The sequence below is a fragment of the Salmo salar genome, chromosome 06 (genome assembly GCF_965601325.2).
Source record: "Salmo salar chromosome 06, fSalSal1, whole genome shotgun sequence".
Taxonomy (NCBI): domain Eukaryota; kingdom Metazoa; phylum Chordata; class Actinopteri; order Salmoniformes; family Salmonidae; genus Salmo; species Salmo salar.
The window spans coordinates 44,573,848-44,599,421 of record NC_138296.1 but is presented as its reverse complement, the minus strand read 5'-3'; the positions used below and the strand labels follow the sequence as shown (position 1 = coordinate 44,599,421).

Below are 25,574 nucleotides of genomic sequence, written 5' to 3'. Positions count from 1 at the left end.
TAATACAGTAGAAAAATCTATATACAGCATGTGCAAATGAGGTAGGATAAGAGAGGTAAGGGCAGACAGGTCTGGAGGGAACCAAGTGCTATATCTATTCCTAGTTCTACATTTTTTTGAATGGAGCGTGCTTATTTAAGAATAACCAGGCATCCTCTACAGACGGGATGAGGTCAATGTCATTCCAGGATACCCCGGCCAGGTCAATTAGAAAGGCCTGTTCGCAGAAGTGTTTTAGGGAGCGTTTGACAGTGATGAGGGGTGGTCGTTTGACCGCAGACCCATTAAGGATGCAGGCAATGAGGCAGTGATCGTTGAGTTCTTGGTTGAGAACAGCAGAGGTGTATTTGGAGGGCGAGTTAGTTAGAATGATATCTATGAGGGTGCCCGTGTTTACGGATTTGGGGTTGTACCTGGTAGGTTCATTGATAATTTGAGTGAGATTGAGGGCATCAAACTTAGATTGTAGGATGGCCAGGGTGTTAAGGATGTCCCCGTTTAGGTCACCTAGCAGCACGAGTTCAGAAGATAGATGGGGGGCAATCAATTCACATATGGTGTCAAGGGCACAGCTGGGGGCAGAGGGTGGTCTATAGCAAGCGGCAACAGTGAGAGACTTGTTTCCGGAAAGGTACATTTTTAGAAGTAGAAGCTTGAATTGTTTTAGTACAGACCTTGATAATAAGATAGAACTCTGCAGGCTATCTCTGCAGTAGATTGCAACACCGCCCCCTTTGGCAGTTCTATCTTGGCGGAAAATGTTATAGTTAGGGATGGAAATTTCAGCGTTTTTGGTGGTTTTCCTTAGCTAGGATTCAGACACGGCTAAGACATCCTAGGCATTGAGAAATGAAGAGAGAGATATAGTCTCTAGAGACTTTTAAACCAGGTGATGTCATCGCACATGTGGGAGGTGGAACAACATGGTTGGTTAAGGTTAAGGCATTTTGAGCAGGGCTATAGGCTCTACAGTGAAATAAGACAGTACTCACTAACCAGGACAGTAATGGACAAGGCATATTGATATTGATATTAGGGAGAGGCATGCGTAGCCAAGTGATCGTATGGGTCCAGTGAGTGGTTGGGCTGGCTGGGGACACGGCGATTCAGACAGTTAGCAGGCCGGTGCTAGCAAGCTAGCAGTTAGCAGGATGGGGCTAGCAAGCTAGCATATAGGCCTTAGAGGGACGTCGCGATGGGGGAAAAGTCTGTTTTTGCCTCCTCGTGCAGTAACGTCGATAGACCAGTCGTGGAATTTGTAGGGTTCCAAGTATCAGAGGGGTCCAAGTCCAATTGGCAAAATTGGCATCGTGGTCCAAGAAACTGTCCGGTGGATCAGCTAACAGTCCAATATGCTATAGATAGCTAGCAGGCGGCGGTTAGCAAAATGGGCCTTCAGGGGACGTCGCGCCTGAGGGACCTGATGGGATCCTCGGGCATTGTGTAAGTCTATGGAATGGGGTGAGAACCACGAGGCTCCTAGGTTTTGAATTATTGAAGTCAATGTACCCAATGAATTCGCCAGACATAGGCTATTTCTTTTACACAACAACGTGTAACTGTGACTAAACTGGCCATTGTTTTATTAGAAAAAATATAGCCCTTTATAATGTCCACTTATGTACATATGCTGTTTATAGCATCTTAACGTTTTTAAACAAAATAGATAAAGAATTTGTCCAGCCTTTGCTGCTACGCTTGCAGATATGCATAATATAACACCTTATAGTTGCATTGTATTGACATTCCCAGCCTTATTTACAGTCGTCCGTTTTTTGTTCAAAATATCAAGTCATTGAAACTGAAACACTGCATCGCGAATGGGTGGCGGCAGCAAACAATGTACTAGGCCAGCCATAATTTACAACCTGATCAAAATATTATTTGGACTACCAAGAAATGTATTGGTGAATTATATTATTCATGCATTGAACTGCATCAATCTATTCTGCCAACAATGCCTTACTGTACAACATGGAATTTTGAGTCAAATAGAACCTATTTTTAAAACCTCTTATAAAGTTGGTTTTGAAGCATAAACTGGGAATTTGATATGTTTTACTGATATTATGATTGTCCGTTTGTTTCATATCTGCAAAGTAGTTCAAATGCTGTCAGGTCCAGTTTAAATACTTCAAAATCAAATAATTATACAGTAGTTGGTTCTCTGAGCTTGACACCAATTAGCACAAAGGAAAAATGTGACCTGTAATTGTTTTTTTTCTATGTGCCAGAATTGAATTTGTGCCTCTTTTTCCAAGAAGGATCATAGTGATTGTATCATATGTTATCGCAGCATAAAGAGTAGATAAGCTAAACATTGTGGCCATTAGGGTGTCTTCACTTGTTCTCCTATCTCTGGTGGTTTAGTCTTCTATGAAAGTTTTGTTTACAATATTTCATGGTATTGTGTAAAAAACTATTATAAAAATGTGAATACTGAATGTGTTATGATGAGAAGGAATTCAAGAAAACAGCCAACTGACCAAGAAACATATTTAAATACATTTTATTTGCAATGTCCAGCAATGCAATATGGTATGAAACAACAGATTTACAGTGTGTTTTCTTTTATCTTTCAGTATGTTTATCTAGTGTCATCTTTACAGTACAACCAATAAATATATAGAGCACTTCCTAAATAGCACTGAGCCATAAAAATGCATTAACATTTTAACCAGTAGAAATAAGTATAAGTACAACGTTTTTCCTGAATAGCAAATTGTATGCAGTGATACTAATGCATTTTGAAAAGTCCTTTATACAAGTCCCTCACTTCAGTCAACCTCTTCAATGGTTGGGCCTTGGGAGCTGGCACCAGAGCTGGTCCGTGCCTGATCTCCACAGCAACCTGTGGGCATCCCTCCCTGCTGGTACAGCTTGGTAATTATAGGCTGGCATACTTTCTCCAGCTCCTTTAGCTGATGCTCATACTCCTCTTTGTCACCCAGCTGGTTGTTCTCCAACCAGGAAATGGTCTGGTCGCACCTGTCCACCACTTTCTTTTTGTCCTCCTCGCTGATCTTGCCTTTCATGTTGTCGTCCTCCACGCTGCTCTTCATATTGAAGGCGTACGACTCCAGGGAGTTCTTGGCTGCTATCTTCTCCCTCTGTGCTTCATCCTCAGCTTTGTATTTGTCAGCGTCCTGCACCATCCTCTCAATATCCTCTTTGCTGAGCCGGCCCTTGTCGTTGGTGATGGTGATCTTGTTCTCTTTGCCCGTACTCTTGTCCACCGCTGATACGTTCAGAATGCCGTTGGCGTCGATGTCAAAGGTCACCTCGATCTGAGGGACTCCTCGTGGGGCAGGGGGGATCCCAGAGAGCTCAAACTTCCCCAGGAGGTTGTTGTCCTTGGTCATGGCTCTCTCTCCCTCATAGACCTGGATCATGACCCCGGGCTGGTTGTCGGAGTAAGTGGTGAAGGTCTGGGTCTGTTTGGATGGGATGGTGGTGTTGCGTTTGATCAGGGCGGTCATGACCCCTCCGGCGGTTTCGATGCCCAGGGACAGGGGAGCCACATCCAGCAGCAGCAGGTCCTGGACGTTCTCAGACTTGTCGCCAGACAAGATGGCCGCCTGGATGGCAGCGCCGTAGGCCACCGCCTCGTCTGGGTTGATGCTCTTGTTTAGCTCTCGGCCGTTGAAAAAGTCCTGCAGGAGCTTCTGGACCTTGGGGATCCGGGTGGAGCCTCCGACCAGGACGACGTCGTGGATTTGGGCCTTGTCCATCTTGGCATCCCCGAGGGCTTTCTCCACAGGCTCCAGGGTTCCCCTGAAGAGGTCGGAACACATCTCCTCAAAACGAGCCCTGGTGATGGAGGTGTAGAAGTCGATGCCCTCAAAGAGGGAGTCAATCTCAATGCTGGCCTGGGAGCTGGAGGACAGTGTTCTCTTGGCCCTCTCGCAGGCTGTCCTCAGCCTCCTCAGAGCCCGCTTGTTCTGGCTGATGTCCTTCTTGTGTTTCCTCTTGAACTCCTCCACAAAGTGACTAACCAGGCGGTTGTCAAAGTCCTCCCCGCCCAGGTGAGTGTCTCCAGCCGTGGCCTTCACCTCAAAGATCCCATCCTCGATGGTCAGGATGGACACGTCAAAGGTGCCCCCACCCAGGTCAAAAATCAGGACGTTGCGTTCCCTGGACATGCCTTTGTCCATGCCGTAGGCGATGGCTGCCGCAGTGGGCTCGTTGATGATTCTCAGCACATTCAGCCCAGCGATCACTCCAGCGTCCTTAGTGGCCTGTCTCTGGGAATCGTTGAAGTAGGCAGGGACTGTGATGACTGCATTGGACACCTTCTGGCCCAGGTAAGCCTCAGCGATCTCCCTCATCTTCACCAGGACCATGGAGGAGATCTCCTCTGGGTTGAAGGATTTGTTCTCACCTTTGTAATCTACCTGAACTTTAGGCTTTCCTCCGTCGCTGACCACCTTGAAGGGCCAGTGCTTCATGTCGGCTTGCACGACCTGATCGTTGAACTTTCGGCCAATCAGGCGTTTGGCGTCAAAAACGGTGTTGTTGGGGTTCATGGCCACCTGGTTCTTTGCTGCGTCTCCGATGAGTCTCTCGGTGTCTGTGAAGGCCACATAGCTGGGTGTGGTCCTGTTGCCCTGGTCGTTGGCGATGATCTCCACTTTGCCATGCTGGAACACCCCCACACAGGAGTAGGTGGTGCCCAGGTCAATGCCGATAGACGGGCCTTTAGCTGATGACATCTTGATGGTTTGGAGTTAGTTGCCTACAAATTAATGAAATAATATTTTAGAAATTGATATTATTCTACGAAAACCTAGCTGCAAGTAATGTCAATCTCCACCAACAGAGATTTCAACCTAAATATACTTGAATAACAACCTGACCTGGGTTCAAATACATGCGTATTTAAGTATTTGTAATTCTGATTTTCTATGTATTTGAATATTTTCAAATAATGTAGCCACTTCTATTTAAAGTATTTGAAAGTATTTTCCGTTTAATAAAAATAAAAAAATACTATGTGAAACTATTTTCAAATACTTGTCTCCAAATACATCTCAAATGCAACTAGAAACAAACAGTCCTGGGTTGAAATGAATGGAATATTTACATATTTTAATTTTAAAATACACTTGTCTGTGTATTTCAGTATTTTCAAATACATGGTAATACTTTCCAAATGTATTTCCAAACACATTCCAATATTCAACTACTTATATTTCAAAATGTACTGGTATTTTAATGTCCTTGAAAAACAATAATAAGCATTTGAACCCAGGTCTGAAAACAACACTGTTGTCAATGTTTGTGTTATATTAGTGTTTTATATATATATATATATATATATATATATATATATATATATATATATATATATATATATATATATATATTAGTGTTATACACTAATACTGGCCAGGCACATATTCAGTGGGGTTTAACAAAGACAATGGCAGACACAATCATTTCTGCTAATCTATTACATAGAAACTCTTTTCACAACAGGCCTACATTTTTTTCTATGAACACTCCTGAATAATATTGTGTTATCTTCACAGAATTAGAGCAGATTTTCTTAAAATGAAGAAATAAGTATTTATAATAAAATAATAATATGCTACAAAAAAAGGAATGTAGGCCTAGTCTGTCCAATTAAATAACATAATACATGTTATTATAATATTCTATCTTTAGAATATTATTTCTTCATTAGATAACCAAATATTCTGGCATAATGTTACAGCTAAATCGGCTATGTCCACACAACCAACATAGCATCATTTTTTATTCTATCAAGTTCATAACTCACAGCCATTATGAAAATAGGGTACTGAATTAATTTCCCTTTACTTACAGTTTATGAATGTAGAGGTCTGTTGAAAGTGTCTCTTCTCTTTTCTTGCTTTCTTTCTCGTTGAGTCGATGTTTGAATCTGAATGTACTTCACCAGAATATATACCATCCCCATTGCCTAAAAAATATCACTCATGATTTCTAGCCATTTCTCGAACTTTCCGACTACATTGCTCATGAGAGCGCAGCAATCCTGTGCAATGACGCAGGCTGCGAGGCGTATGCATTGGAAGCACAGCAAATGAAAGTTCTCGTTCTTCCAGAGCGTTCGGGAGGCGCGGAGAACTGTCCAGAACGCACACACACAGCACACTAATAGTGAAACCATTATTTGTATTGATTAAAACGATCAAAAACCGTTAATGATTCAAATTTACACACAAATGAAACAGCATCCGGTTCAACCTTATTCAGTCGACATTTCAGTCTATAGGCTACACTGCAGTTCCTCAACAGTTCACGAGATGTCAGTCTATAAACATTTTCTCACTAATGAATAATAGACATGTATTGTAAGAGAATTGAGTGCCTACTGCACAGGTGGTATGTGCAACTCACCACAAGTTAATGTGCCTCCTGGGAAGATCATTTTTTTCTATTAAAGCCAGAATATTTAAGCTATCCAGTATTAATTGTTAAATGAAAGACAAATGATGAACACGCCGGCTAATCCTTCTCTATTGTATTCTAGTCAATGCTATTCTGTTCTATACCATTCTAGTCTAGCCTTTTCATTACTGATGGTCTATCAGTTCACATTTGCTTACCATCATGGGGATATCTTGTTCATGCTAAGCAAATGTGAACTGCTTGTGACATTCTCCTGTGAATTTTAATTACAAAAAACACAAATGGTAGCTAAAGTATTTGCTAATATACATTGCATTCGGAAAGTATTCAGACCCCTTGACTTTTTCCACATTTTATTACTTTACAGCCTTATTCGAAAAATGTATGAAATTATTATTTTTCATCATCAATCAACACACAATACCTCATAATGACAAAGCAAAAACAGTTTTTTTTTTATTGTTGCATATTTATTCAAAATAAAAACAGAAATACCTTATTTATTCAGCCCTATTCAGCCCTGGATACTTATGAGAGTAGATGTGCTCCAAGATTCCCTCTGGTGGTCCAAATGAGCATTAATGGCAACAAAGGCTGACAGTAAAATACTATGATTTCACGCACTTTAAGTTGCCTTACCATACCGCACAGCACCGCAGTACAATGCAACTACTAAATGAGGACACACTTCACACTATATACGCAGCAGGGCCGGTTGGTGCCGTTCAAGATTATGGAGGCGCCCCCCCCCCCCTTGGGTTGTGCTGTGGCGGAGATCTTTGTGGGCTATACTCGGCCTTGTCTTTGGACGGTAAGTTGGTGGTTGGAGACATCCCTCTAGTGGTGTGGGGGCTGTGCTTTGGCAAAGTTGGTGGGGTTATATCCTGCCTGTTTGGCCCTGTCCGGGGGTATCATCGGATGGGGCCACAGTGTCTTCTGATCCCTCCTGTCTCAGCCTCCAGTATTTATGCTGCAGTAGTTTATGTGTCGGGGGGCTAGGGTCAGTCTGTTACATCTGGAGTATTTCTCTTGTCTTATCCGGTGTCCTGTGTGAATTTAAATATGCTCTCTCTAATTCTCTCTTTCTCTCTGTCTTTCTTTCTCTCTCTCGGAGGACCTGAGCCCTAGGACCATGCCTCAGGACTACCTGGCATGATGACTCCTTGCTGTCCCCAGTCCACCTGGCCGTGCTGCTGCTCCAGTTTCAACTGTTCTGCCTGCGGCTATGGAACCCTGACCTGTTCACCGGACGTGCTTGTTGCACCCTCGACAACTACTATGATTATTATTATTTGACCATGCTGGTCATTTATGAACATTTTACCATCTTGACCATGTTCTGTTATAATATCCACCCGGCACAGCCAGAAGAGGACTGGCCACCCCTCATAGCCTGGTTCCTCTCTGGGTTTCTTCCTAGGTTTTTGGCCTTTCTAGGGAGTTTTTCCTAGGGAGTTTTTCCTAGCCACCGTGCTTCTTTCACATGCATTGCTTGCTGTTTGGGGTTTTAGGCTGGGTTTCTGTACAGCACTTTGAGATATCAGCTGATGTACGAAGGGCTATATAAATAAATTTGATTTGATTTTGATTTGATTTTATTATCATGGCCGTAGTTCGATTACAGCATATTGGATGACTGTCATTCATATTCCCTTTCACCCAGCTCAAAGTAACATCAATAGGTTTAGGCTACTACATGATACTCAAATTTGTCCTATACCAATCAAGAGATTGCTACAACCTATAGCCTAGAAATGAAAGTTTATACCGTAGGTGTACAGGTCGAGAGACAAATTGGAGTGATCAAGGTGACAGGCACATTCAATACCGCCTTGCACACTCTTGCCTGCATCTAGCTGATCTGGGGTGTAATCTTTAGTCCAAACAGTTGCAAAACGTTTCGAAAGTTTCTATTGGACAAATTCAGGTAGGTCCCGCCCCATTTTGTTTCGTTTAAGACACATTTTGCAACATAATCGTCAGAATGAATACACCCCTGATCACCCACACACACAGTTCAATTTCATAGCAGCCACATAGAGCATTATGACTTTACTTGTTGTAAAATTCCTTCTCACATCTACAAGCTTTCCTCCTCTCACCTTTTCCCTTCACTTGTGGACTTCAGTACACAACACAACAGCTATCTGTGACTAGGCACAAAAACCTCTCCATGCCAAACCTTCACACCATAACCACTAACCGCTACACAACCTACATCGTCACCATATTATGGTTATAGTAAAACAAAACAAAATGGAACCAACACATTAGTAAACCCACAATCCAATCCCAAGTGTACAATCACGCATTACACTGTACAGCAAGTAGTTTAGCAGGTAAACCCGCGGGCCCCGGTGTCAATACATTTATAAAACCAAAAGCTTACATTGACTTGGAGGAGTTGCAGTGTTGGATAGCCTTAGCCAGCTAGCTAACATAAATAGCATTCCTCTCTGTTTGAGTCAGGTTCTTTGGGTAGGCTAAATTAGCTGCAATAGCTAAGTGAAAGGTAGACTAAGATTAATTAAAAATAAAATTAAAAATAGCTAGCTCTCTCTCTCTCTCTCTATGCTGCTTCAACTATTGCCTTTCTCTCTTTGAGTCAACTACTCACTACACTTTATGCACTGCAGTGCTGGCTAGCTGTAGCTTATGCTTTCAGTACTAAATTAATTATCAGATCCTTTGGATGGAAAACGTGTAAGTTCTTACTGCAAGAGCTCTGATAGGTTGGAGGATGTCCTCCAGGTGTAGTCCAAATTATTATTATTATTATTATTTATTTTTTATTTCACCTTTATTTAACCAGGTAGGCTAGTTGAGAACAAGTTCTCATTTGCATCTGCGACCTGCCAAGATAAAGAAAAGCAGTTCGACACATACAACAACACAGAGTTACACATGGAATAAAAAAACATACAATCAATAATACAGTAGAAAAATCTATATACAGCATGTGCAAATGAGGTAGGATAAGAGAGGTAAGGGCAGACAGGTCTGGAGGGAACCAAGTGCTATATCTATTCCTAGTTCTACATTTTTTTGAATGGAGCGTGCTTATTTAAGAATAACCAGGCATCCTCTGCAGACGGGATGAGGTCAATGTCATTCCAGGATACCCCGGCCAGGTCAATTAGAAAGGCCTGTTCGCAGAAGTGTTATAGGGAGCGTTTGACAGTGATGAGGGGTGGTCGTTTGACCGCAGACCCATTAAGGATGCAGGCAATGAGGCAGTGATCGTTGAGTTCTTGGTTGAGAACAGCTGTGGTGTATTTGGAGGGCGAGTTAGTTAGGATGATATCTATGAGGGTGCCCGTGTTTACGGATTTGGGGTTGTACCTGGTAGGTTCATTGATAATTTGTGTGAGATTGAGGGCATCAAGCTTAGATTGTAGGATGGCCAGGGTGTTAAGGATGTCCCCGTTTAGGTCACCTAGCAGCACGAGTTCAGAAGATAGATGGGGGGCAATCAATTCACATATGGTGTCCAGGGCACAGCTGGGGGCAGAGGGTGGTCTATAGCAAGCGGCAACAGTGAGAGACTTGTTTCCGGAAAGGTACATTTTTAGAAGTAGAAGCTTGAATTGTTTTAGTACAGACCTTGATAATAAGATAGAACTCTGCAGGCTATCTCTGCAGTAGATTGCAACACCGCCCCCTTTGGCAGTTCTATCTTGGCGGAAAATGTTATAGTTAGGGATGGAAATTTCAGCGTTTTTGGTGGTTTTCCTTAGCTAGGATTCAGACACGGCTAAGACATCCTAGGCATTGAGAAATGAAGAGAGATATAGTCTCTAGAGACTTTTAAACCAGGTGATGTCATCGCACATGTGGGAGGTGGAACAACATGGTTGGTTAAGGTTAAGGCATATTGAGCAGGGCTATAGGCTCTACAGTGAAATAAGACAGTACTCACTAACCAGGACAGTAATGTACAAGGCATATTGATATTGATATTAGGGAGAGGCATGCGTAGCCAAGTGATCGTATGGGTCCAGTGAGTGGTTGGGCTGGCTGGGGACACGGCGATTCAGACAGTTAGCAGGCCGGTGCTAGCAAGCTAGCAGTTAGCAGGCTGGGGCTAGCAAGCTAGCATATAGGCCTTAGAGGGACGTCGCGATGGGGGAAAAGTCTGTTTTTGCCTCCTCGTGCAGTAACGTCGATAGACCAGTCGTGGAATTTGTAGGGTTCCAAGTATCAGAGGGGTCCAAGTCCAATTGGCAAAATTGGCATCGTGGTCCAAGAAACTGGCCGGTGGATCAGCTAACAGTCCAATATGCTATAGATAGCTAGCAGGCGGCGGTTAGCAAAATGGGCCTTCAGGGGACGTCGCGCCTGAGGGACCTGTTGGGATCCTCGGGCATTGTGTAAGTCTATGGAATGGGGTGAGAACCACGAGGCTCCTAGGTTTTGAATTATTGAAGTCAATGTACCCAATGAATTCGCCAGACATAGGCTATTTCTTTTACACAACAACGTGTAACTGTGACTAAACTGGCCATTGTTTTATTAGAAAAAATATAGCCCTTTATAATGTCCACTTATGTACATATGCTGTTTATAGCATCTTAACGTTTTTAAACAAAATAGATAAAGAATTTGTCCAGCCTTTGCTGCTACGCTTGCAGATATGCATAATATAACACCTTATAGTTGCATTGTATTGACATTCCCAGCCTTATTTACAGTCGTCCGTTTTTTTGTTCAAAATATCAAGTCATTGAAACTGAAACACTGCATCCCGAATGGGTGGCGGCAGCAAACAATGTACTAGGCCAGCCATAATTTACAACCTGATCAAAATATTATTTGGACTACCAAGAAATGTATTGGTGAATTATATTAATCATGCATTGAACTGCATCAATCTATTCTGCCAACAATGCCTTACTGTACAACATGGAATTTTGAGTCAAATAGAACCTATTTTTAAAACCTCTTATAAAGTTGGTTTTGAAGCATAAACTGGGAATTTGATATGTTTTACTGATATTATGATTGTCCGTTTGTTTCATATCTGCAAAGTAGTTCAAATGCTGTCAGGTCCAGTTTAAATACTTCAAAATCAAATAATTATACAGTAGTTGGTTCTCTGAGCTTGACACCAATTAGCACAAAGGAAAAATGTGACATGTAATTGTTTTTTTTCTATGTGCCAGAATTGAATTTGTGCCTCTTTTTCCAAGAAGGATCATAGTGATTGTATCATATGTTATCGCAGAATAAAGAGTAGATAAACTAAACATTGGGGCCATTAGGGTGTCTTCACTTGTTCTCCTATCTCTGGTGGTTTAGTCATCAATGAAAGTTTTGTTTACAATATTTCATGGTATTGTGTAAAAAACTATTATAAAAATGTGAATACTGAATGCGTTATGATGAGAAGGAATTCAAGAAAACAGCCAACTGACCTAGAAACATATTTAAATACATTTTATTTGCAATGTCCAGCAATGCAATATGGTATGAAACAACAGATTTACAGTGTGTTTTCTTTTATCTTTCAGTATGTTTATCTAGTGTCATCTTTACAGTACAACCAATAAATATATAGAGCACTTCCGAAATAGCACTGAGCCATAAAAATGCATTAACATTTTAACCAGTAGAAATAAGTATAAGTACAACGTTTTTCCTGAATTGCAAATTGTATGCAGTGATACTAATGCATTTTGAAAAGTCCTTTATACAAGTCCCTCACTTCAGTCAACCTCTTCAATGGTTGGGCCTTGGGAGCTGGCACCAGAGCTGGTCCGTGCCTGATCTCCACAGCAACCTGTGGGCATCCCTCCCTGCTGGTACAGCTTGGTAATTATAGGCTGGCATACTTTCTCCAGCTCCTTTAGCTGATGCTCATACTCCTCTTTGTCACCCAGCTGGTTGTTCTCCAACCAGGAAATGGTCTGGTCGCACCTGTCCACCACTTTCTTTTTGTCCTCCTCGCTGATCTTGCCTTTCATGTTGTCGTCCTCCACGCTGCTCTTCATATTGAAGGCGTACGACTCCAGGGAGTTCTTGGCTGCTATCTTCTCCCTCTGTGCTTCATCCTCAGCTTTGTATTTGTCAGCGTCCTGCACCATCCTCTCAATATCCTCTTTGCTGAGCCGGCCCTTGTCGTTGGTGATGGTGATCTTGTTCTCTTTGCCCGTACTCTTGTCCACCGCTGATACGTTCAGAATGCCGTTGGCGTCGATGTCAAAGGTCACCTCGATCTGAGGGACTCCTCGTGGGGCAGGGGGGATCCCAGAGAGCTCAAACTTCCCCAGGAGGTTGTTGTCCTTGGTCATGGCTCTCTCTCCCTCATAGACCTGGATCATGACCCCGGGCTGGTTGTCGGAGTAAGTGGTGAAGGTCTGGGTCTGTTTGGATGGGATGGTGGTGTTGCGTTTGATCAGGGCGGTCATGACCCCTCCGGCGGTTTCGATGCCCAGGGACAGGGGAGCCACATCCAGCAGCAGCAGGTCCTGGACGTTCTCAGACTTGTCGCCAGACAAGATGGCCGCCTGGATGGCAGCGCCGTAGGCCACCGCCTCGTCTGGGTTGATGCTCTTGTTTAGCTCTCGGCCGTTGAAAAAGTCCTGCAGGAGCTTCTGGACCTTGGGGATCCGGGTGGAGCCTCCGACCAGGACGACGTCGTGGATTTGGGCCTTGTCCATCTTGGCATCCCCGAGGGCTTTCTCCACAGGCTCCAGGGTTCCCCTGAAGAGGTCGGAACACATCTCCTCAAAACGAGCCCTGGTGATGGAGGTGTAGAAGTCGATGCCCTCAAAGAGGGAGTCAATCTCAATGCTGGCCTGGGAGCTGGAGGACAGTGTTCTCTTGGCCCTCTCGCAGGCTGTCCTCAGCCTCCTCAGAGCCCGCTTGTTCTGGCTGATGTCCTTCTTGTGTTTCCTCTTGAACTCCTCCACAAAGTGACTAACCAGGCGGTTGTCAAAGTCCTCCCCGCCCAGGTGAGTGTCTCCAGCCGTGGCCTTCACCTCAAAGATCCCATCCTCGATGGTCAGGATGGACACGTCAAAGGTGCCCCCACCCAGGTCAAAAATCAGGACGTTGCGTTCTCTGGACATGCCTTTGTCCATGCCGTAGGCGATGGCTGCCGCAGTGGGCTCGTTGATGATTCTCAGCACATTCAGCCCAGCGATCACTCCAGCGTCCTTAGTGGCCTGTCTCTGTGAATCGTTGAAGTAGGCAGGGACTGTGATGACTGCATTGGACACCTTCTGGCCCAGGTAAGCCTCAGCGATCTCCCTCATCTTCACCAGGACCATGGAGGAGATCTCCTCTGGGTTGAAGGATTTGTTCTCACCTTTGTAATCTACCTGAACTTTAGGCTTTCCTCCGTCGCTGACCACCTTGAAGGGCCAGTGCTTCATGTCGGCTTGCACGACCTGATCGTTGAACTTTCGGCCAATCAGGCGTTTGGCGTCAAAAACGGTGTTGTTGGGGTTCATGGCCACCTGGTTCTTTGCTGCGTCTCCGATGAGTCTCTCGGTGTCTGTGAAGGCCACATAGCTGGGTGTGGTCCTGTTGCCCTGGTCGTTGGCGATGATCTCCACTTTGCCATGCTGGAACACCCCCACACAGGAGTAGGTGGTGCCCAGGTCAATGCCGATAGACGGGCCTTTAGCTGATGACATCTTGATGGTTTGGAGTTAGTTGCCTACAAATTAATGAAATAATATTTTAGAAATTGATATTATTCTACGAAAACCTAGCTGCAAGTAATGTCAATCTCCACCAACAGAGATTTCAACCTAAATATACTTGAATAACAACCTGACCTGGGTTCAAATACATGCGTATTTAAGTATTTGTAATTCTGATTTTCTATGGATTTGAATATTTTCAAATAATGTAGCCACTTCTATTTAAAGTATTTGAAAGTATTTTCTAATAATAAAAATAAAAAAATACTATGTGAAACTATTTTCAAATACTTGTCTCCAAATACATCTCAAATGCAACTAGAAACAAACAATCCTGGGTTGAAATGAATGGAATATTTACATATTTTAATTTTAATACACTTGTCTGTGTATTTCAGTATTTTCAAATACATGGTAATACTTTCCAAATGTATTTCCAAACACATTCCAATATTCAACTACTTATATTTCAAAATGTACTGGTATTTTAATGTCCTTGAAAAACAATAATAAGCATTTGAACCCAGGTCTGAAAACAACACTGTTGTCAATGTTTGTGTTATATTAGTGTTTTATATATATATATATATATATATATTAGTGTTATACACTAATACTGCCCAGGCACATATTCAGTGGGGTTTAACAAAGACAATGGCAGACACAATCATTTCTGCTAATCTATTACATAGAAACTCTTTTCACAACAGGCCTACATTTTTTTCTATGAACACTCCTGAATAATATTGTGTTATCTTCACAGAATTAGAGCAGATTTTCTTAAAATGAAGAAATAAGTATTTATAATAAAATAATAATATGCTACAAAAAAAGGAATGTAGGCCTAGTCTGTCCAATTAAATAACATAATACATGTTATTATAATATTCTATCTTTAGAATATTATTTCTTCATTAGATAACCAAATATTCTGGCATAATGTTACAGCTAAATCGGCTATGTCCACACAACCAACATAGCATCATTTTTTATTCTATCAAGTTCATAACTCACAGCCATTATGAAAATAGGGTACTGAATTAATTTCCCTTTACTTACAGTTTATGAATGTAGAGGTCTGTTGAAAGTGTCTCTTCTCTTTTCTTGCTTTCTTTCTCGTTGAGTCGATGTTTGAATCTGAATGTACTTCACCAGAATATATACCATCCCCATTGCCTAAAAAATATCACTCATGATTTCTAGCCATTTCTCGAACTTTCCGACTACATTGCTCATGAGAGCGCAGCAATCCTGTGCAATGACGCAGGCTGCGAGGCGTATGCATTGGAAGCACAGCAAATGAAAGTTCTCGTTCTTCCAGAGCGTTCGGGAGGCGCGGAGAACTGTCCAGAACGCACACACACAGCACACTAATAGTGAAACCATTATTTGTATTGATTAAAACGATCAAAAACCGTTAATGATTCAAATTTACACACAAATGAAACAGCATCCGGTTCAACCTTATTCAGTCGACATTTCAGTCTATAGGCTACACTGCAGTTCCTCAACAGTTCACGAGATGTCAGTCTATAAACATTTTCTCACTAATGAATAATAGACATGTATTGTAAGACAATTGAGTGCCTACTGCACAGGTGGTATGTGCAACTCACCACAAGTTAATGTGCCTCCTGGGAAGATCATTTTTTTCTATTAAAGCCAGAATATTTAAGCTATCCAGTATTAATTGTTAAATGAAAGACAAATGATGAACACGCCGGCTAATCCTTCTCTATTGTATTCTAGTCAATGCTATTCTGTTCTATACCATTCTAGTCTAGCCTTTTCATTACTGATGGTCTATCAGTTCACATTTGCTTACCATCATGGGGATATCTTGTTCATGCTAAGCAAATGTGAACTGCTTGTGACATTCTCCTGTGAATTTTAATTACAAAAAACACAAATGGTAGCTAAAGTATTTGCTAATATACATTGCATTCGGAAAGTATTCAGACCCCTTGACTTTTTCCACATTTTATTACTTTACAGCCTTATTCGAAAAATGTATGAAATTATTATTTTTCATCATCAATCAACACACAATACCTCATAATGACAAAGCAAAAACAGTTTTTTTTAAATTGTTGCATATTTATTCAAAATAAAAACAGAAATACCTTATTTATTCAGCCCTATTCAGCCCTGGATACTTATGAGAGTAGATGTGCTCCAAGATTCCCTCTGGTGGTCCAAATGAGCATTAATGGCAACAAAGGCTGACAGTAAAATACTATGATTTCACGCACTTTAAGTTGCCTTACCATACCGCACAGCACCGCAGTACAATGCAACTACTAAATGAGGACACACTTCACACTATATACGCAGCAGGGCCGGTTGGTGCCGTTCAAGATTATGGAGGCGCCCCCCCCCCCCTTGGGTTGTGCTGTGGCGGAGATCTTTGTGGGCTATACTCGGCCTTGTCTTTGGACGGTAAGTTGGTGGTTGGAGACATCCCTCTAGTGGTGTGGGGGCTGTGCTTTGGCAAAGTTGGTGGGGTTATATCCTGCCTGTTTGGCCCTGTCCGGGGGTATCATCGGATGGGGCCACAGTGTCTTCTGATCCCTCCTGTCTCAGCCTCCAGTATTTATGCTGCAGTAGTTTATGTGTCGGGGGGCTAGGGTCAGTCTGTTACATCTGGAGTATTTCTCTTGTCTTATCCGGTGTCCTGTGTGAATTTAAATATGCTCTCTCTAATTCTCTCTTTCTCTCTGTCTTTCTTTCTCTCTCTCGGAGGACCTGAGCCCTAGGACCATGCCTCAGGACTACCTGGCATGATGACTCCTTGCTGTCCCCAGTCCACCTGGCCGTGCTGCTGCTCCAGTTTCAACTGTTCTGCCTGCGGCTATGGAACCCTGACCTGTTCACCGGACGTGCTTGTTGCACCCTCGACAACTACTATGATTATTATTATTTGACCATGCTGGTCATTTATGAACATTTTACCATCTTGACCATGTTCTGTTATAATATCCACCCGGCACAGCCAGAAGAGGACTGGCCACCCCTCATAGCCTGGTTCCTCTCTGGGTTTCTTCCTAGGTTTTTGGCCTTTCTAGGGAGTTTTTCCTAGGGAGTTTTTCCTAGCCACCGTGCTTCTTTCACATGCATTGCTTGCTGTTTGGGGTTTTAGGCTGGGTTTCTGTACAGCACTTTGAGATATCAGCTGATGTACGAAGGGCTATATAAATAAATTTGATTTGATTTTGATTTGATTTTATTATCATGGCCGTAGTTCGATTACAGCATATTGGATGACTGTCATTCATATTCCCTTTCACCCAGCTCAAAGTAACATCAATAGGTTTAGGCTACTACATGATACTCAAATTTGTCCTATACCAATCAAGAGATTGCTACAACCTATAGCCTAGAAATGAAAGTTTATACCGTAGGTGTACAGGTCGAGAGACAAATTGGAGTGATCAAGGTGACAGGCACATTCAATACCGCCTTGCACACTCTTGCCTGCATCTAGCTGATCTGGGGTGTAATCTTTAGTCCAAACAGTTGCAAAACGTTTCGAAAGTTTCTATTGGACAAATTCAGGTAGGTCCCGCCCCATTTCGTTTCGTTTAAGACACATTTTGCAACATAATCGTCAGAATGAATACACCCCTGATCACCCACACACACAGTTCAATTTCATAGCAGCCACATAGAGCATTATGACTTTACTTGTTGTAAAATTCCTTCTCACATCTACAAGCTTTCCTCCTCTCACCTTTTCCCTTCACTTGTGGACTTCAGTACACAACACAACAGCTATCTGTGACTAGGCACAAAAACCTCTCCATGCCAAACCTTCACACCATAACCACTAACCGCTACACAACCTACATCGTCACCATATTATGGTTATAGTAAAACAAAACAAAATGGAACCAACACATTAGTAAACCCACAATCCAATCCCAAGTGTACAATCACGCATTACACTGTACAGCAAGTAGTTTAGCAGGTAAACCCGCGGGCCCCGGTGTCAATACATTTATAAAACCAAAAGCTTACATTGACTTGGAGGAGTTGCAGTGTTGGATAGCCTTAGCCAGCTAGCTAACATAAATAGCATTCCTCTCTGTTTGAGTCAGGTTCTTTGGGTAGGCTAAATTAGCTGCAATAGCTAAGTGAAAGGTAGACTAAGATTAATTAAAAATAAAATTAAAAATAGCTAGCTCTCTCTCTCTCTCTCTATGCTGCTTCAACTATTGCCTTTCTCTCTTTGAGTCAACTACTCACTACACTTTATGCACTGCAGTGCTGGCTAGCTGTAGCTTATGCTTTCAGTACTAAATTAATTATCAGATCCTTTGGATGGAAAACGTGTAAGTTCTTACTGCAAGAGCTCTGATAGGTTGGAGGATGTCCTCCAGGTGTAGTCCAAATTATTATTATTATTATTATTTATTTTTTATTTCACCTTTATTTAACCAGGTAGGCTAGTTGAGAACAAGTTCTCATTTGCATCTGCGACCTGCCAAGATAAAGAAAAGCAGTTCGACACATACAACAACACAGAGTTACACATGGAATAAAAAAACATACAATCAATAATACAGTAGAAAAATCTATATACAGCATGTGCAAATGAGGTAGGATAAGAGAGGTAAGGGCAGACAGGTCTGGAGGGAACCAAGTGCTATATCTATTCCTAGTTCTACATTTTTTTGAATGGAGCGTGCTTATTTAAGAATAACCAGGCATCCTCTGCAGACGGGATGAGGTCAATGTCATTCCAGGATACCCCGGCCAGGTCAATTAGAAAGGCCTGTTCGCAGAAGTGTTATAGGGAGCGTTTGACAGTGATGAGGGGTGGTCGTTTGACCGCAGACCCATTAAGGATGCAGGCAATGAGGCAGTGATCGTTGAGTTCTTGGTTGAGAATATCTGTGGTGTATTTGGAGGGCGAGTTAGTTAGGATGATATCTATGAGGGTGCCCGTGTTTACGGATTTGGGGTTGTACCTGGTAGGTTCATTGATAATTTGTGTGAGATTGAGGGCATCAAGCTTAGATTGTAGGATGGCCAGGGTGTTAAGGATGTCCCCGTTTAGGTCACCTAGCAGCACGAGTTCAGAAGATAGATGGGGGGCAATCAATTCACATATGGTGTCCAGGGCACAGCTGGGGGCAGAGGGTGGTCTATAGCAAGCGGCAACAGTGAGAGACTTGTTTCCGGAAAGGTACATTTTTAGAAGTAGAAGCTTGAATTGTTTTAGTACAGACCTTGATAATAAGATAGAACTCTGCAGGCTATCTCTGCAGTAGATTGCAACACCGCCCCCTTTGGCTGTTCTATCTTGGCGGAAAATGTTATAGTTAGGGATGGAAATTTCAGCGTTTTTGGTGGTTTTCCTTAGCTAGGATTCAGACACGGCTAAGACATCCTAGGCATTGAGAAATGAAGAGAGATATAGTCTCTAGAGACTTTTAAACCAGGTGATGTCATCGCACATGTGGGAGGTGGAACAACATGGTTGGTTAAGGTTAAGGCATATTGAGCAGGGCTATAGGCTCTACAGTGAAATAAGACAGTACTCACTAACCAGGACAGTAATGTACAAGGCATATTGATATTGATATTAGGGAGAGGCATGCGTAGCCAAGTGATCGTATGGGTCCAGTGAGTGGTTGGGCTGGCTGGGGACACGGCGATTCAGACAGTTAGCAGGCCGGTGCTAGCAAGCTAGCAGTTAGCAGGCTGGGGCTAGCAAGCTAGCATATAGGCCTTAGAGGGACGTCGCGATGGGGGAAAAGTCTGTTTTTGCCTCCTCGTGCAGTAACGTCGATAGACCAGTCGTGGAATTTGTAGGGTTCCAAGTATCAGAGGGGTCCAAGTCCAATTGGCAAAATTGGCATCGTGGTCCAAGAAACTGGCCGGTGGATCAGCTAACAGTCCAATATGCTATAGATAGCTAGCAGGCGGCGGTTAGCAAAATGGGCCTTCAGGGGACGTCGCGCCTGAGGGACCTGTTGGGATCCTCGGGCATTGTGTAAGTCTATGGAATGGGGTGAGAACCACGAGGCTCCTAGGTTTTGAATTATTGAAGTCAATGTACCCAATGAATTCGCCAGACATAGGCTATTTCTTTTACACAACAACGTGTAACTGTGACTAAACTGGCCATTGTTTTATTAGAAAAAATATAGCCCTTTATAATGTCCACTTATGTACATATGCTGTTTATAGCATCTTAACGTTTTTAAACAAAATAGATAAAGAATTTGTCCAGCCTTTGCTGCTACGCTTGCAGATATGCATAATATAACACCTTATAGTTGCATTGTATTGACATTCCCAGCCTTATTTACAGTCGTCCGTTTTTTTGTTCAAAATATCAAGTCATTGAAACTGAAACACTGCATCCCGAATGGGTGGCGGCAGCAAACAATGTACTAGGCCAGCCATAATTTACAACCTGATCAAAATATTATTTGGACTACCAAGAAATGTATTGGTGAATTATATTAATCATGCATTGAACTGCATCAATCTATTCTGCCAACAATGCCTTACTGTACAACATGGAATTTTGAGTCAAATAGAACCTATTTTTAAAACCTCTTATAAAGTTGGTTTTGAAGCATAAACTGGGAATTTGATATGTTTTACTGATATTATGATTGTCCGTTTGTTTCATATCTGCAAAGTAGTTCAAATGCTGTCAGGTCCAGTTTAAATACTTCAAAATCAAATAATTATACAGTAGTTGGTTCTCTGAGCTTGACACCAATTAGCACAAAGGAAAAATGTGACATGTAATTGTTTTTTTTCTATGTGCCAGAATTGAATTTGTGCCTCTTTTTCCAAGAAGGATCATAGTGATTGTATCATATGTTATCGCAGAATAAAGAGTAGATAAACTAAACATTGGGGCCATTAGGGTGTCTTCACTTGTTCTCCTATCTCTGGTGGTTTAGTCATCAATGAAAGTTTTGTTTACAATATTTCATGGTATTGTGTAAAAAACTATTATAAAAATGTGAATACTGAATGCGTTATGATGAGAAGGAATTCAAGAAAACAGCCAACTGACCTAGAAACATATTTAAATACATTTTATTTGCAATGTCCAGCAATGCAATATGGTATGAAACAACAGATTTACAGTGTGTTTTCTTTTATCTTTCAGTATGTTTATCTAGTGTCATCTTTACAGTACAACCAATAAATATATAGAGCACTTCCGAAATAGCACTGAGCCATAAAAATGCATTAACATTTTAACCAGTAGAAATAAGTATAAGTACAACGTTTTTCCTGAATTGCAAATTGTATGCAGTGATACTAATGCATTTTGAAAAGTCCTTTATACAAGTCCCTCACTTCAGTCAACCTCTTCAATGGTTGGGCCTTGGGAGCTGGCACCAGAGCTGGTCCGTGCCTGATCTCCACAGCAACCTGTGGGCATCCCTCCCTGCTGGTACAGCTTGGTAATTATAGGCTGGCATACTTTCTCCAGCTCCTTTAGCTGATGCTCATACTCCTCTTTGTCACCCAGCTGGTTGTTCTCCAACCAGGAAATGGTCTGGTCGCACCTGTCCACCACTTTCTTTTTGTCCTCCTCGCTGATCTTGCCTTTCATGTTGTCGTCCTCCACGCTGCTCTTCATATTGAAGGCGTACGACTCCAGGGAGTTCTTGGCTGCTATCTTCTCCCTCTGTGCTTCATCCTCAGCTTTGTATTTGTCAGCGTCCTGCACCATCCTCTCAATATCCTCTTTGCTGAGCCGGCCCTTGTCGTTGGTGATGGTGATCTTGTTCTCTTTGCCCGTACTCTTGTCCACCGCTGATACGTTCAGAATGCCGTTGGCGTCGATGTCAAAGGTCACCTCGATCTGAGGGACTCCTCGTGGGGCAGGGGGGATCCCAGAGAGCTCAAACTTCCCCAGGAGGTTGTTGTCCTTGGTCATGGCTCTCTCTCCCTCATAGACCTGGATCATGACCCCGGGCTGGTTGTCGGAGTAAGTGGTGAAGGTCTGGGTCTGTTTGGATGGGATGGTGGTGTTGCGTTTGATCAGGGCGGTCATGACCCCTCCGGCGGTTTCGATGCCCAGGGACAGGGGAGCCACATCCAGCAGCAGCAGGTCCTGGACGTTCTCAGACTTGTCGCCAGACAAGATGGCCGCCTGGATGGCAGCGCCGTAGGCCACCGCCTCGTCTGGGTTGATGCTTTTGTTTAGCTCTCGGCCGTTGAAAAAGTCCTGCAGAAGCTTCTGGACCTTGGGGATCCGGGTGGAGCCTCCGACCAGGACGACGTCGTGGATTTGGGCCTTGTCCATCTTGGCATCCCCGAGGGCTTTCTCCACAGGCTCCAGGGTTCCCCTGAAGAGGTCGGAACACATCTCCTCAAAACGAGCCCTGGTGATGGAGGTGTAGAAGTCGATGCCCTCAAAGAGGGAGTCAATCTCAATGCTGGCCTGGGAGCTGGAGGACAGTGTTCTCTTGGCCCTCTCGCAGGCTGTCCTCAGCCTCCTCAGAGCCCGCTTGTTCTGGCTGATGTCCTTCTTGTGTTTCCTCTTGAACTCCTCCACAAAGTGACTAACCAGGCGGTTGTCAAAGTCCTCCCCGCCCAGGTGAGTGTCTCCAGCCGTGGCCTTCACCTCAAAGATCCCATCCTCGATGGTCAGGATGGACACGTCAAAGGTGCCCCCACCCAGGTCAAAAATCAGGACGTTGCGTTCCCTGGACATGCCTTTGTCCATGCCGTGGGGCGATGGCTGCCGCAGTGGGCTCGTTGATGATTCTCAGCACATTCAGCCCAGCGATCACTCCAGCGTCCTTAGTGGCCTGTCTCTGTGAATCGTTGAAGTAGGCAGGGACTGTGATGACTGCATTGGACACCTTCTGGCCCAGGTAAGCCTCAGCGATCTCCCTCATCTTCACCAGGACCATGGAGGAGATCTCCTCTGGGTTGAAGGATTTGTTCTCACCTTTGTAATCTACCTGAACTTTAGGCTTTCCTCCGTCGCTGACCACCTTGAAGGGCCAGTGCTTCATGTCGGCTTGCACGACCTGATCGTTGAACTTTCGGCCAATCAGGCGTTTGGCGTCAAAAACGGTGTTGTTGGGGTTCATGGCCACCTGGTTCTTTGCTGCGTCTCCGATGAGTCTCTCGGTGTCTGTGAAGGCCACATAGCTGGGTGTGGTCCTGTTGCCCTGGTCGTTGGCGATGATCTCCACTTTGCCATGCTGGAACACCCCCACACAGGAGTAGGTGGTGCCCAGGTCAATGCCGATAGACGGGCCTTTAGCTGATGACATCTTGATGGTTTGGAGTTAGTTGCCTACAAATTAATGAAATAATATTTTAGAAATTGATATTATTCTACGAAAACCTAGCTGCAAGTAATGTCAATCTCCACCAACAGAGATTTCAACCTAAATATACTTGAATAACAACCTGACCTGGGTTCAAATACATGCGTATTTAAGTATTTGTAATTCTGATTTTCTATGTATTTGATTATTTTCAAATAATGTAGCCACTTCTATTTAAAGTATTTTAAATGTTTATTTAAATACTATTTGAAACTATTTTCAAATACTTGTCTCCAAATACATTTCAAAAACACCTAGGAACAATCAATGTTGGGTTCAAATGCATGGAATATTTAAATATTTTAATTTTAAAATACACTTGTCTGTGTATTTGAGTATTTTCAAATACATGGTAATACTTTCCAAATGTATTTCCAAACACATTCCAATATTCAACTACTTATATTTCAAAATGTACTGGTATTTTAATGTCAGCTGATGTACGAAGGGCTATATAAATAAATTTGATTTGATTTTTATTTTATTTTATTATCATGGCCGTAGTTCGATTACAGCATATTGGATGACTGTCATTCATATTCCCATTCACCCAGCTCAAAGTAACATCAATAGGTTTAGGCTACTACATGATACTCAAATTTGTCCTATACCAATCAAGAGATTGCTACAACCTATAGCCTAGAAATGAAAGTTTATACCGTAGGCTTACAGGTCGAGAGACAAATTGGAGTGATCAAGGTGACAGGCACATTCAATACCGCCTTGCACACTCTTGCCTGCATCTAGCTGATCTGGGGTGTAATCTTTAGTCCAAACAGTTGCAAAACGTTTCTAAAGTTTCTATTGGACAAATTCAGGTAGGTCCCGCCCCATTTCGTTTCGTTTAAGACACATTTTGCAACATAATCGTCAGAATGAATACACCCCTGATCACCCACACACACAGTTCAATTTCATAGCAGCCACATAGAGCATTATGACTTTACTTGTTGTAAAATTCCTTCTCACATCTACAAGCTTTCCTCCTCTCACCTTTTCCCTTCACTTGTGGACTTCAGTACACAACACAAAAGCTATCTGTGACTAGGCACAAAAACCTCTCCATGCCAAACCTTCACACCATAACCACTAACCGCTACACAACCTACATCGTCACCATATTATGGTTATAGTAAAACAAAACAAAATGGAACCAACACATTAGTAAACCCACAATCCAATCCCAAGTGTACAATCACGCATTACACTGTACAGCAAGTAGTTTAGCAGGTAAACCCGTGGGCCCCGGTGTCAATACATTTATAAAACCAAAAGCTTACATTGACTTGGAAGAGTTGCAGTGTTGGATAGCCTTAGCCAGCTAGCTAACATAAATAGCATTCCTCTCTGTTTGAGTCAGGTTCTTTGGGTAGGCTAAATTAGCTGCAATAGCTAAGTGAAAGGTAGACTAAGATTAATTAAAAATAAAATTAAAAATAGCTAGCTCTCTCTCTCTCTCTCTCTCTCTCTCTCTCTATGCTGCTTCAACTATTGCCTTTCTCTCTTTGAGTCAACTACTCACTACACTTTATGCACTGCAGTGCTAGCTAGCTGTAGCTTATGCTTTCAGTACTAAATTAATTATTAGATCCTTTGGATGGAAAACTTGTTCGTTCTTACTGCAAGAGCTCTGATAGGTTGGAGGATGTCCTCCAGGTGTAGTCCAAATTATTATTATTATTATTTATTTTTTATTTCATATCTTTCATATATTTTATTTCGCCTCCCTGCGGACCTGGCATCCTTTCACTCCCTCCTCTCTACATTCTCCTCTTCTGTCTCTGCTGCTAAAGCCACTTTCTACCACTCTAAATTCCAAGCATCTGCCTCTAACCCTAGGAAGCTCTTTGCTACCTTCTCCTCCCTCCTGAATCCTCCTCCCCCTCCCCCCCCCTCCTCCGTCTCTGCGGATGACTTCGTCAACCATTTTGAAAAGAAGGTTGACGATATCCGATCCTCGTTTGCTAAGTCAAACGACACCGCTGGTCCTGCTCACACTGCCCTACCCTGTGCTTTGACCTCTTTCTCCCCTCTCTCTCCAAATGAAATCTCGCGTCTTGTGACGGCCGGCCGCCCAACAACCTGCCCACTTGACCCTATCCCCTCCTCTCTTCTCCAGACCATTTCCGGAGACCTTCTCCCCTTCATCACCTCGCTCATCAACTCATCCTTGACCGCTGGCTACGTCCCTTCCGTCTTCAAG

General features: G+C 42.9%; 2 protein-coding genes and 1 pseudogene across 3 annotated transcripts; all 3 read right to left on the bottom strand.

Moving 5' to 3' along the window:
* Positions 1–2,493: 2,493 nt before the first annotated feature.
* Positions 2,494–6,270, bottom strand: LOC145879847 (heat shock 70 kDa protein). The gene is made up of 2 exons (XM_082976629.1): positions 5,828–6,270; positions 2,494–4,735 (listed from the first exon to the last, which is right to left on the bottom strand). Exon 2 carries the CDS (start codon positions 4,710–4,712, stop codon positions 2,778–2,780), a length of 1,935 nt encoding a protein of 644 aa, XP_082832755.1. The 5' UTR covers positions 4,713–4,735; positions 5,828–6,270; the 3' UTR covers positions 2,494–2,777.
* Positions 6,271–11,817: 5,547 nt separating this feature from the next.
* On the bottom strand, positions 11,818–15,546 carry LOC145879846 (heat shock 70 kDa protein). The gene is made up of 2 exons (XM_082976628.1): positions 15,105–15,546; positions 11,818–14,059 (listed from the first exon to the last, which is right to left on the bottom strand). Exon 2 carries the CDS (start codon positions 14,034–14,036, stop codon positions 12,102–12,104), a length of 1,935 nt encoding a protein of 644 aa, XP_082832754.1. The 5' UTR covers positions 14,037–14,059; positions 15,105–15,546; the 3' UTR covers positions 11,818–12,101.
* A 5,548-nt stretch (positions 15,547–21,094) lies between these two features.
* LOC145879848 (heat shock 70 kDa protein-like) lies at positions 21,095–23,373 on the bottom strand (annotated as a pseudogene). The gene has a single exon (XR_014392681.1). The product of XR_014392681.1 is annotated as a heat shock 70 kDa protein-like (transcript).
* Positions 23,374–25,574: the final 2,201 nt, after the last annotated feature.

Coding starts and splice junctions, on each gene's coding strand:
- LOC145879847 (XM_082976629.1), bottom strand. CDS start 4,712: ATGTCATCAGCTAAAGGCCCGTCTATCGGCATTGACCTGGGCACCACC.
- LOC145879846 (XM_082976628.1), bottom strand. CDS start 14,036: ATGTCATCAGCTAAAGGCCCGTCTATCGGCATTGACCTGGGCACCACC.